Source organism: Entamoeba nuttalli, assembly GCF_000257125.1.
Source record: "Entamoeba nuttalli P19 unplaced genomic scaffold asmbl_7868, whole genome shotgun sequence".
NCBI classification, from domain to species: Eukaryota; Evosea; order Mastigamoebida; family Endamoebidae; genus Entamoeba; species Entamoeba nuttalli.
The window spans coordinates 1-10,925 of NW_008578842.1; the positions used below are offsets into that span (position 1 = coordinate 1).

At 26.9% G+C, this 10,925-nt stretch overlaps 9 protein-coding genes across 9 annotated transcripts; 5 read left to right on the top strand and 4 right to left on the bottom strand.

Annotated features, from left to right (window-relative positions):
* Nucleotides 1–303: 303 nt before the first annotated feature.
* Nucleotides 304–933, bottom strand: ENU1_177030 (hypothetical protein; the record flags this gene model as incomplete). The annotated part of the gene is made up of 1 exon (XM_008861353.1): nucleotides 304–933. The coding sequence occupies one exon, from the start codon at nucleotides 931–933 to the stop codon at nucleotides 304–306; it is 630 nt and encodes a 209-aa protein (XP_008859575.1).
* Nucleotides 934–1,065: 132 nt separating this feature from the next.
* On the top strand, nucleotides 1,066–3,183 carry ENU1_177040 (hypothetical protein; the record flags this gene model as incomplete). The annotated part of the gene is made up of 1 exon (XM_008861354.1): nucleotides 1,066–3,183. One exon carries the CDS (start codon nucleotides 1,066–1,068, stop codon nucleotides 3,181–3,183), a length of 2,118 nt encoding a protein of 705 aa, XP_008859576.1.
* A 680-nt stretch (nucleotides 3,184–3,863) lies between these two features.
* Nucleotides 3,864–5,201, top strand: ENU1_177050 (hypothetical protein; the record flags this gene model as incomplete). The annotated part of the gene is made up of 2 exons (XM_008861355.1): nucleotides 3,864–4,706; nucleotides 4,755–5,201. The coding sequence occupies 2 exons, from the start codon at nucleotides 3,864–3,866 to the stop codon at nucleotides 5,199–5,201; spliced, it is 1,290 nt and encodes a 429-aa protein (XP_008859577.1).
* A 15-nt stretch (nucleotides 5,202–5,216) lies between these two features.
* On the bottom strand, nucleotides 5,217–5,714 carry ENU1_177060 (hypothetical protein; the record flags this gene model as incomplete). Its single annotated transcript, XM_008861356.1, has 1 exon — nucleotides 5,217–5,714. The coding sequence occupies one exon, from the start codon at nucleotides 5,712–5,714 to the stop codon at nucleotides 5,217–5,219; it is 498 nt and encodes a 165-aa protein (XP_008859578.1).
* A 111-nt stretch (nucleotides 5,715–5,825) lies between these two features.
* On the bottom strand, nucleotides 5,826–6,239 carry ENU1_177070 (S25 ribosomal protein; the record flags this gene model as incomplete). The annotated part of the gene is made up of 1 exon (XM_008861357.1): nucleotides 5,826–6,239. One exon carries the CDS (start codon nucleotides 6,237–6,239, stop codon nucleotides 5,826–5,828), a length of 414 nt encoding a protein of 137 aa, XP_008859579.1.
* Nucleotides 6,240–6,401: 162 nt separating this feature from the next.
* On the top strand, nucleotides 6,402–6,970 carry ENU1_177080 (ARF GTPase activating protein, putative; the record flags this gene model as incomplete). The annotated part of the gene is made up of 2 exons (XM_008861358.1): nucleotides 6,402–6,467; nucleotides 6,512–6,970. The coding sequence occupies 2 exons, from the start codon at nucleotides 6,402–6,404 to the stop codon at nucleotides 6,968–6,970; spliced, it is 525 nt and encodes a 174-aa protein (XP_008859580.1).
* An 89-nt stretch (nucleotides 6,971–7,059) lies between these two features.
* ENU1_177090 (hypothetical protein) lies at nucleotides 7,060–7,410 on the top strand (the record flags this gene model as incomplete). Its single annotated transcript, XM_008861359.1, has 1 exon — nucleotides 7,060–7,410. One exon carries the CDS (start codon nucleotides 7,060–7,062, stop codon nucleotides 7,408–7,410), a length of 351 nt encoding a protein of 116 aa, XP_008859581.1.
* An 88-nt stretch (nucleotides 7,411–7,498) lies between these two features.
* ENU1_177100 (TBC domain containing protein) lies at nucleotides 7,499–9,104 on the top strand (the record flags this gene model as incomplete). Its single annotated transcript, XM_008861360.1, has 2 exons — nucleotides 7,499–8,849; nucleotides 8,911–9,104. The coding sequence occupies 2 exons, from the start codon at nucleotides 7,499–7,501 to the stop codon at nucleotides 9,102–9,104; spliced, it is 1,545 nt and encodes a 514-aa protein (XP_008859582.1).
* A 68-nt stretch (nucleotides 9,105–9,172) lies between these two features.
* Nucleotides 9,173–10,291, bottom strand: ENU1_177110 (BRCA1 C Terminus (BRCT) domain containing protein; the record flags this gene model as incomplete). The annotated part of the gene is made up of 1 exon (XM_008861361.1): nucleotides 9,173–10,291. The coding sequence occupies one exon, from the start codon at nucleotides 10,289–10,291 to the stop codon at nucleotides 9,173–9,175; it is 1,119 nt and encodes a 372-aa protein (XP_008859583.1).
* Between the last annotated feature and the right edge of the window lie 634 nt (nucleotides 10,292–10,925).

The following is a 10,925-nucleotide window of genomic DNA, read 5'->3' on the forward strand; positions in this document are numbered from 1 at the left end:
CATTAAAATTCAGATAAAAATCATTAAAAAATCAAATAAAAATAAACAGAAAGAAGAATGAAAAAACAATAAAAAAATTATTAATAAATAAAACATATAAAATACTCATTTTAATGATATATTATGTCATTAACATCCATTAATTAAGGAATAAATGACAATTTTATTAACATTTCATTATCTATTTGGTAATTTATTTTGTTTTATGATTATTGTTATTTAAGAATTACTTCATTCTTCCACACTGAATTATTTTATTTTGAAGGAGAAAATAAAGAAAGAAAACGATACTACAAATACAATTTAGAGAGTTATTATTTCTAATGCATTATATGGGACATCTTTATCAATACGAGTAAAGCAATTTTGGTAATATTTAAAGACATAAATATGTTTAGTGTTATGTTTTTTATTTAATTTTATTCTAAGTTTTGTTGTTCCAACAAGAACTCTTTTTGTTTTAATAATTGTTGAGTCTTGATAAATAACAATACAACTAGTTTCTTTTGCTCGTTCAAGTTCTATGTCAACTGCATCAATTAAACATTGAGTTACTTTAAATTTAATTGGTTTTCCAATATAAACAGCTTCTTTTCTTTTAATGAGATCGTCTTTAATTATTAATGCATCGTAATATCCATCTTCAATATAAGAAAATGTCTTTTCGAAATTTGATTCGTCAGGAGAAAACAAGCAGTCTTTGTAAAAACCATTTTTCCATCCACAAACGGTTAAACCAATTTTACATCCAACGTCCCAATATGACCCTTTAATTGTTATTGTGTGTTTTTCTGAATTAGGTTCAATATTAAAATTAAAAGAATTTGGAAAATATGTGAGTGCATTAACTATCATTTCATGTTCAATTTCTAACATTTCATCAATATCATCACTTTTTGGTGGTAATTTCCCTAAATCTATATTTGGAAACATTTTTGTTTTTTAATTTGTAGTTCTTTTTTTTTTTTTTAATTTGTAAAATTTTAAATGAGGAATTAAACATTTTCGTTTTTTTTCTTCATATCAATTTATTCCATTGTAGAACTAAAAAAATTTATAGATTACATGCAAATTGAACTTAACATATTTTGTGCTAAAAATGTAGAAATTGGAGATGTTTATACATCAGATCCATATGTAGTATTTACCTCTGAAGGTAAAAAATTAAAAACACAAATTATTGATTGTACACTTGATCCAATTTGGAATAAGAAATTTGATGTTAAATATAACATCGGAGAGGTTGTAGTATTTGAGGTATTTGATCATGATACAGTTGGGAGTGATGATCCACTTGGAAAAGCAGAATGGAAAGTACCAGCAATGAATAATGGAGAAACTACTTATCACATTCTAAAAATAGATGTAAAAGGATATTTATATATCATTGCAAAATGTATTTCTGGAGGTTGTCAAATTACTAGACAAATGATCGATCCAAATGCTAAAATGTTATTGGAATTAAAATTCAATAAACTCTATGGATTACTTGATAGTTTTTATAAAATATCAAAGAAAGTCTCTTCTAAAGGATATCAGTTTACTGTTAGTGTTAAGAGTAATTCTACTGACATTCAAACACTAGTTCCAATAACTCCTAGTGGTAAAACTGATTGTACAAATACATTACTTAATCAAATTCTTTATGTCGAAACTACTGTTGGTGATCAAATTCAGTTTGAAGTATTTGCTAAACCAAGTAGAGATAAATCATATTCATTAGGAACAACTACTTTTGAAGTTCCAGATTTATTTGAGACTGAGTCAATTGAATATCTTGCTCCAATATTACCATCAGGAGTAATTGATGTAAATATTACTTGTTTAAGAAGTATTTATTGGAATTTAAATAATAGTTTAATTCCTAAAAATGTTAGTTATCAAGGAAAATATCTGTTAACTATCCTTTCTGCTTCTGATTTATCATTAATGAGTCAAAAAAAATTTTATCCATATTGTAGTTTTACTCTTAATGATTCTGTTTATTCTACTTATTATCTTGACTGTCCAAAGGAAACTGTCATTTTTAATCAATCTTATCTTATCACTTATCAAGAAGGTGCTTTTTGTGACCTTGAAATTTTAAATAAAAACCCTGCATTATTCTCTCGTGAAGGGGCAATAGTTGGAAAAGGAAAATTTAAGTTATCAAATGTTGAAATAAAATCAACTCTAAATATTAGTTTAGATGATGGTGGAAGAGTTAGTATCCTTCTCCAACGTTTGAGAAGTATAAATCCAGACTACTATAATATCCCTGTTGGTATAGAACAAATTCCTTTACAACCTTGTATAAATACTCCCCCACCTCAATACATTGAACAACCTGTTGGTAATGTTCCAATTCAATCTGAAAGTGATGGGTTTGAAATTCCTTCAATTGAAGGAATTTCTCTCGAAGTAGAAGATCCTTCTAATCCTTCAAAACCTAAAAAGAACGTTTATTTAGAAACACCAAAGTCAAAGTACCAACTAAATTATAAATGTGGTTATATCCCACTTACCCATCAACAAGGATATGTCGTGGGTATGGAACCAATGAAATATAAAGACTTTGCTGGTTTACAACCAAGTCCTCAACAATTAGCTCAATTAAAAGCTCAACAAGAAAGTAATAACCAAAACATATCAAACTTTCCTGGTCAAATGCCTCTTTCAACAGGACAACAACTCCCACCTCAAATACCTTCGCAACCATTACCTCAAGAAATTGGTTATAATCCATTACCATCTACTGGCCCATTACGTACATGTCAAATGATAAATAATCAACAACCACCACCCTCAGGTATTGATCAAACAGTTCCACCTGTACCTAAAAGAAATTATGAACAACAACAGATTCCACAAAACTTTGAATCTGCACAACCTCCATTTTCTTCTCAAATACCTTACCAAGTAAGTCAACAAACAAATGAAACATATAGCCAACCACCTCAACTCCCTGTAAGAAACCAACCACCTCAACTTCCACCAAGAAGTCAACAACAACCAAATTATGGAGTTAATCCTCAAATGCAACAACCTCAATACATCCCACCAAATGGATATATACCAAACCAACCAGGATATACTCCTTATCAGCAAGTACCAAGAGGCCAATACAATAATCCAATGAACCCACCTCCACAACAATATGGGTATGCGCCGCAACAAGGAATGAATCAACCGTATTATCATTAAACCATTTTTTATTTGAAATTAAATAATTGTAATACTTTTTTTTACTCAGTAAAAAGAAGCAGAAATTAAAAATTAGTTAAATTAAGTGTTAATAGAATTTTCATTTATTATTCCTAGCTTAGCGGAGACTAATCACATACCTTAGCTTGTTTTTTAAAAGAGTAATCTTTTTGTTTAACTTATCTTTTAGGTTTTTCTTAGAAAATGAAGAAAGCATTTCTTTGCTTTATTTCTTCATATTTTCGTTTTTTCAACCTTCTTCCTGCTTACTTCTTCTTTTTAAACTTTTGTTTGATTTCTGATTTACTTTTAAATAATCTCATTTTTTGTTTTATTTTATGAAAGAGAGAAGAGAACATTTCATTACTACCATATTATTATGACTAATTTTCTTTTAGTCTTAAACACACTTTAGTAGATCTTTTTCTTGGATAATACATCCGTATATTTCTTAATTTCTTTATTAATAAATACCATTTCTTATAGTACTAATATTCAACCATAATAAATTGATGCACCATTTTGCAATATTAACTAACATATTTCTTATTCAAATACACCACCATAACCAAATAATAACTGGGAGAGTCAAAACATGAATTGTACTAGGGTTTGTGTGGTGTTTCAGACATGCTACTTTCGTTTTTATCAATAAAAAGAACTAAAATAATAATAAAAACATGAATGAATTGAATATAACATTTAACCAACTTATTGAAAATAAGAGAAAATGTAAAAGTATTGTTAATTGTCTTGAAATACATTGTTATAAAAAAGGAGATAATGACAACCTCATTGAATGGAAAGTTGATCATGACGTTGTTTATTTTATGGACTTCATTGAACATGAAGGGTATAAAGAAAAAGTATCAATAATTAATATTCAACATTCAATACAAGATGAATGGTTTGTTATTAATAAATTGATTGAATTTAGTAAAAATAATAATGTAATTTTTGAAGTTTTTGATGAGGATGGTCAAATAATATTAGCAGAATGTTCAGAATATCTTCCTAATTACATTACTCCTGAAAATGATTCACATAAAGTATTTATTAAAAATGGGTCAATTTATTTTAATGAACTAACGTATATAAATCCATTTCTTATGCAAAATGATTGTTGTAATAAAGAAATAACAAAGAAAGTTTTAAGTCTTATAACTAAACGTGCCCCACTATTCTCTGTTCATAATACTATTGGAATATTACCAATCCAAATTGCTAATTTTCTTAATATCCATTACGAACTTTTTGGAATAATTATTAATAAATTCATTAATAATGACATTACTTTAAATGATGAGTTTCCACTAAATTATGAAAAATCGTCACAATGTCAACTTAAAATGACAACATTACAATTTAATCGATATTATAATTATATACTACAAAATACTGAAACCCAATCATATCAAGAGATATTGGGTAAAATGATACTTATTGGATTTACTCATTTACTTAATTTAAACCAACAACCATCGCAATACCATTTTATTCCTCAATACACTAAACTTTTTGACGTTTGATTGTTTGTTCCTCTTCTTTCTTTTAAATTACTAATAGTCAAGGAATATTGTCAGTCTGAAGAGTCAAAACGAATATCATCTCCTTTAATTGAAGATAATATCAACGAAATCAAAATAGAAGATTTGATTGAAGACTATAAACAAATACTTGATCAAAATGAATTAGAAAGTATTTTAAAAGATGATATTACTGATGTCATTGGAATAGACTCAGACATTAATGGATTTGTCACTAAATCAGACGGCTTACTACCGAATGGAAATATAAACACAACTACTTTTGATGAATTATTTGATGAATTTATAGAGGACTTAAAAAGTCCATCATTAAGTGAAGATGGAACTGATGAAGAAAATGACCAGTTGATGGAACAATTAACACACGCCCTAAATCAAACAAAAGACATAAATGATACTCCACTAACTGACTCTCTTCAACAAGACATTACAGCAACAACGTCAACTTTATTTAGTAATTCAGTGAAATAACTAATTTAACTTGGTTTAATAACAATAAAATCCATCCATCCATTTTAATGGAAGAGAATCTACTAAACATAATAATAATCCAATTATTATATAGTCATTAGATGATATTATTGATGTAATGTTTAAGAAAAGATATAAAAACATAATCCCTGAAGAATAAATGACTCTATCTTTACAGTTATGATGAATAGATACTGAATAACATGAAAGTTTGATTTCAAAAGGATACCCATGATATAACAATATTATAATATGTCCAATTTCATGAATAAGGACATAAATAAATAACCACATAACACAGCCAAGTGGTTGTTGAAATAAAATACTCCAATTAAAGTTAAATAATAATTCAGAACAAATAATACAGTACGGCATATAAGGAGGAATCCAATGAGTAGATGAAAGTATTAAATACCAAAAATTCATTTGATAATGAAAATGAACTTTTATTCTAAAAGGAGGAAGAAGAAAACAACAAAGAAAATAAAAAATAAAACAACAAATATTAATCATTAATCAAAAGAAAATGAGATTCAATCATAGATAAAAACCCTAATTATAATAAATTAATGAAAAGAAACCAACCTTATTTTTAATTAAAATTAATTCAAAGCAATATATTAATTAAGCTTTAACTTGTTTCTTTGATCCCTTAGCTGGTTTCTTTTCAGCTTCAGTTGGAGCAGCAGCAGCGTGTTTAGCTGATCTAGTGTAGATCCAAATATGATTATCAACTTTAACTGGAACGATTAATTCTTTCTTTTCAAGGTCTTTAAGAAGAATTTTAGCAAGGGAACAAGTAATTTTCATTCTATCAGCAACAACAGCTGGTGTAATAACTTTCATTGATGGAACTTCCTTGGTACATTTATCAAGGGTAGCTTTATCAAATAAAACAGCATTGTTTAACTTTTCCTTGACTTTGGTCTTTGACCATGATTTCTTTGGAGCTTTTCCTCCTGATGATTTTTTTGGTTTAGTTAAAGCACCTTTCTTTCCTGCAGCAGCTCCTTTTCCCTTAGCGTCCTTGGGTGGCATGGTCTGATTTTACTTTGATCTATTGTAAACCCTTTTTTTGTTTTTTGTATATTAATCATAATTAAACTATTCATTTTAATTAATAAAAAATAGTTTAAATAACAAAAAATAAAAATAACGTGTTATTTTAAAAAAGAAAATACTAAAAAAATTTCAGTCAATATGTCACAACAACCAATTGACCAAACTTCTTTTTTCTCTAAAGAAATGGAAGAACCAGAAAATCAAGTTTGGAAAATAGTTTATCTTTAATGAAAAATACTTATTGATAGAAATGTTTTGATTGTGGTAAAAATAACCCCACCTGGTGTTCTTTAAATAATGGAGTTTATTTGTGTATGAATTGTGCTGGTATTCATAGGTCATATGGTGTTCATATTTCATTTGTCAGATCATTAACATTAGATAATTTTAAACCACAACAATTAGTAATGATGAAGCTTGGAGGAAATAAAAGAGCAAAAGAATATTTTGAGATTCATCCTTTTGATCCACCAACATATTGTGTTAAATATGACTGTGAAAGTGCTGATACATATAGAAGAATTCTTAAACGAAAGACTTGTGAAGAAACTGGAGAAGAGTATATAGAACCACCACCTTGGAGACCAACAAGAAGAATGGAAATAAATAATAACCGTCCTATTGTTGGAGGTGGAACCGCAATCAACCCAGATGAAATCCAGTCAAGAAGGTCAAATTCTTGTTGTTCTTGTTGTGTTATTTTCTAACGCAAAGGTCATGTGTGTAGTTTCTTTTTGTTTTCTTTTTCGTTTCATCTCATTATTAAGACCATCTTTAAAATTGTTATTTGTTATTAATGAGTCATGAACAAGTGAATAAAGAAGAATTAAAAACCCAAATTGACTCAGTTAAAAGTCAAATTGATACTTTAGAAATGATGCTCAAAAATGCTCGTCATCAATTAAGTTCATTACAAGCAAAATATAATGCAACTACTGTTCAAACAATTCCAAATGAAATTATTAGTGAGAAATTAATACTTAAAGTATTAATTAAAGGAGAAGAAAGTGAGAAATGGGTTGAATGTGGAATTGATGATCCTGAAAAAGAAATTCAATTATTGGTAGAAAACGATGGTATTAATGAAGAAATGAAACGACAATTATTGAGATATATCTCAGATTTCAAACAGAAGAATAATTTATAATCTTTATAAGAAAAACTTGTTTATACAACAAATAAAAAACTAAAAAAAGGAAAAAGAGAAAAAAACAAGAAAAAAGAGAATAAAAATAATGGAGCCAAAAACCACTCTATTGAAAAATGCAGTAGAGAAAGGTGACCTTAAAACTGTGAGGACGTTATTACAAAAAAATAGAGACTTAATAAAAGAGCCACTTTTATTACATATCATATTGTCTCTTCATTCGTACGAAGTAATTGATTTATGTCATGCGATTATAACGGCAGGATGTATTTGTGGAGCAAAAAATGAAAAAGGAGAAACGCCGTTACATTTAGCATCACGAACCAATAATTTAATTTTAGTTGAAATGATAGTTGAAAATTCAATGAGAAAAGAAAATAAAAATATTTCAGAAAATGCTAGTATTAATATAAATGCAATTGATAACGAAGGTAAAACACCACTTCATGTAGCAGCAGCAACAACATGCGCAGAACCAAGCGTAGTAAAATATCTTATTCAAAATGGAGCATCTATTGTTTCTATTGATAATAATGGAATGACTCCATATGATTACGCAGAAAAATTAAAACATTTTGCAAAAGCACAGTTATTAAATATTGAAGAAGAACCAGAAACTGATGAAACACATACATATGATGCATTTAATTTTGAAGTGTCATATCCTGATCAATCACCACGTAAAGAAAGACATTCAGATAATGTAAAATGGTCTGTTATTGTTGGACAATGGAAAAATGCAACTACTAAAGAACAAAAATGGGTTAAAAAACACTTGAGTGTATTAAACCCAAATGTTCGAGCAAGAATGTGGGAATGTTTTACTCATGCTACATCAACAAAAGCTGTACATGAAGAATATTTAAAATCATTTTCAGAAGGAAGTAAACGAATTAGTCCAGAAATATTAAAAGAAATTCGAATGAATCTTAATATTTTTAATGACCATAGAGTATTTATTGAAGGAAGAGGAAAATATAAATTAGAAAGATTGGTTGTTTCTTATTTATATGATGAGACTATTGGAGATGAATCAATAGAAGTAAGTGATGAAGAAAGAAATAAAAAAATAGAAAGTGTAGTAACACCATCACTCTGTAAAATTGGTGGGTTGTTATTGTGTGTTGTTGGTGAGGATGTAGCATTTTCATTGTTAAGGCAATTAAGAAGTGATAAATATTCTATTGGTAATTTCTTAGATATTGAAATGCCAGAGGCTTTATTTATTTTTCCTCGTTTATTTAAAATAGAAATAGCTATATTATATGATAAATTAAGTTCAATCGGATTTGAACTTAATTATTTTATTACTTGGTTTGCTGACCTATTTATTGACGTTTTTCCTGTTAGGTTAGTTATACGTATCTGGGACTATTATTTGTATGAAGGAAAAGATGTTTTATATATTATCGCTATTAATTATTTGAAGTACTTAAAAAGTTTGTTTCTTTTTATTTTTATTATTTTTGTGTTATTAATTAATTATATTTATTATTTCAGGTGATTTAATGAAAGCTACCTCTGCTGATGAAGCTTATGCATTAATAGAAACTGTTTCAAATAAATTATCTGATTCTTTTATCACTTCTTTACTGAAAGAAAAGATTGAAAAGTCAACATTACAAACTATTCGTTCTAATTTCAAAAATCATTGTTATTTCAAAGCTCAAAATCAAAAAATTATAACAATTTAATTTAAAAAATTTATTATATTCGTGATTGTTTTTAATCGTCTTGTTTTTTTTTTTCAATCTATCTGAACTTATTCATCATTTTCAGGTTGAATTGCTTCAACATCAATTTTATAAGTTTTATAGTCCATTACTTTCATTGAACCAATTGAGTCATATAACCATTTTTCTGCCACTATTTGAACGTTATCATTCTTTTTTTCTCTTAGAGTTAAATGATGTTTTAACTGTCCACATATTATTACGTCTGCATCTTTTGGTCTAATAGTAATTTTACCACCAAGTCGTTCAATCCATGCACTTAGTGTAGTGGCAAGAATTTTTGGTTGTCCACAAATACAAATAGATAATTCTTTAAATAAATTTTTTCTTTCTTGGCTTGTGACTAAAAGACCAGGAAAAGCTTCAGTTAATAAATATGGATCAATTTCAACTTCTCTATTTTCTTTTTCACATTCTTCTAAATATTGTTCGTTTACAACTGGAATTCCTTTAACAATGGCATCTAATACTTTTTCTGTTCTCATTGACTTATGAACAAAAACAAGTTTAATGTCATCCATAGTTTTTTGAACACTGAAAAATGGAGAGGTTTTAATTTCTTCAACAAATGGATCATGTTCAACATCAAATCCTGATAATATAATTTTAGTTCGTTTATCACTTTTTCTTGGTTTTTTTTCTTCATGGCTTTTTTCACTACTTTCAACTTTTGTGGTTCTTTTTCTTTTTAACTCTTTTTTTTCATCTTCATTCTCATCTTCATTTTCTTCAGTTTTCTCTTTCTTTTCTTTTTTGCTTTTTGTTGTAATTTTCTTTTCTTTCTTCATGTCTTTACGTTTTTTCTCTTTTTCTTCTTTTTCCTCTTTCGTTACTTTCTTTTTAATCGTTTTTTTCTTTTCATCTTTTGTATCTGAAGAAGTTGATTTTGGTTTTTTACTTTTATTGTCATTTTCTTCTTTAGAAGATGATGACTTTAATAATTTTTTAATGGGTTTTTTTGTATGTGAACTTTTCTTTTCTCTATTTTCTTCGTTTTGTTTTTTTTCTTTTTGTTCTTTTAAATCAATAGACTTTTTTCTTGCTTCTTCTGTACTTAAAATTGGTACATTTTTTTTGTCTTCTTTAAGAGCACCAATAGTAGAATCTCCTACTTTATTCATTTCATCAAGTAACGACGTAATTTCCATTTGAATTAAACATTATGAGTTTTTTTTTCTTTTTTTTAATATAAAATTGAGGAATTAAAAGTATATTTTATTTTTATAATATCTTCATTTATTCATATTAAGTTCCATTTAAATGAATAAAACAACAGAAAATAAAATTAATTAATTAAGTATTGAGATAATTGTTTCAATTGTTCCTTATTCATTCCAGAACGATCAAGTATATCTGTCTTCTTCAAGCGGCTTTACTGAGTATGTTTGGTTGTGGTAAAAAACAATGTTTAATGACATTAATCATGTTTTTTATTACATTGTTTTTATTTTCTTTACTGATGTCAATGTCAATTTTTATTTCTTTATTTAATTAATACTTTATGTATTTATTATTCATTCATTGAAATTATTAATTCAATTATTTTAATATTTCTGATTTCTCAATATTCTTTATTTCTTTATTCTATTCTTTATAATCATTTATTACTTCAAATACTCTCAATTATTATTGTTATTTACAACATTAATCATATCATTTATTATATTAGTTTTATTTTTGTTTATTACTTATAATTTCATCTTTGTATTTTATTTCTTTTGTTATGTTTATATTTTGTCAATGAATATTTTTAGTTACTTATTTTCATTAAATTTAAATTTA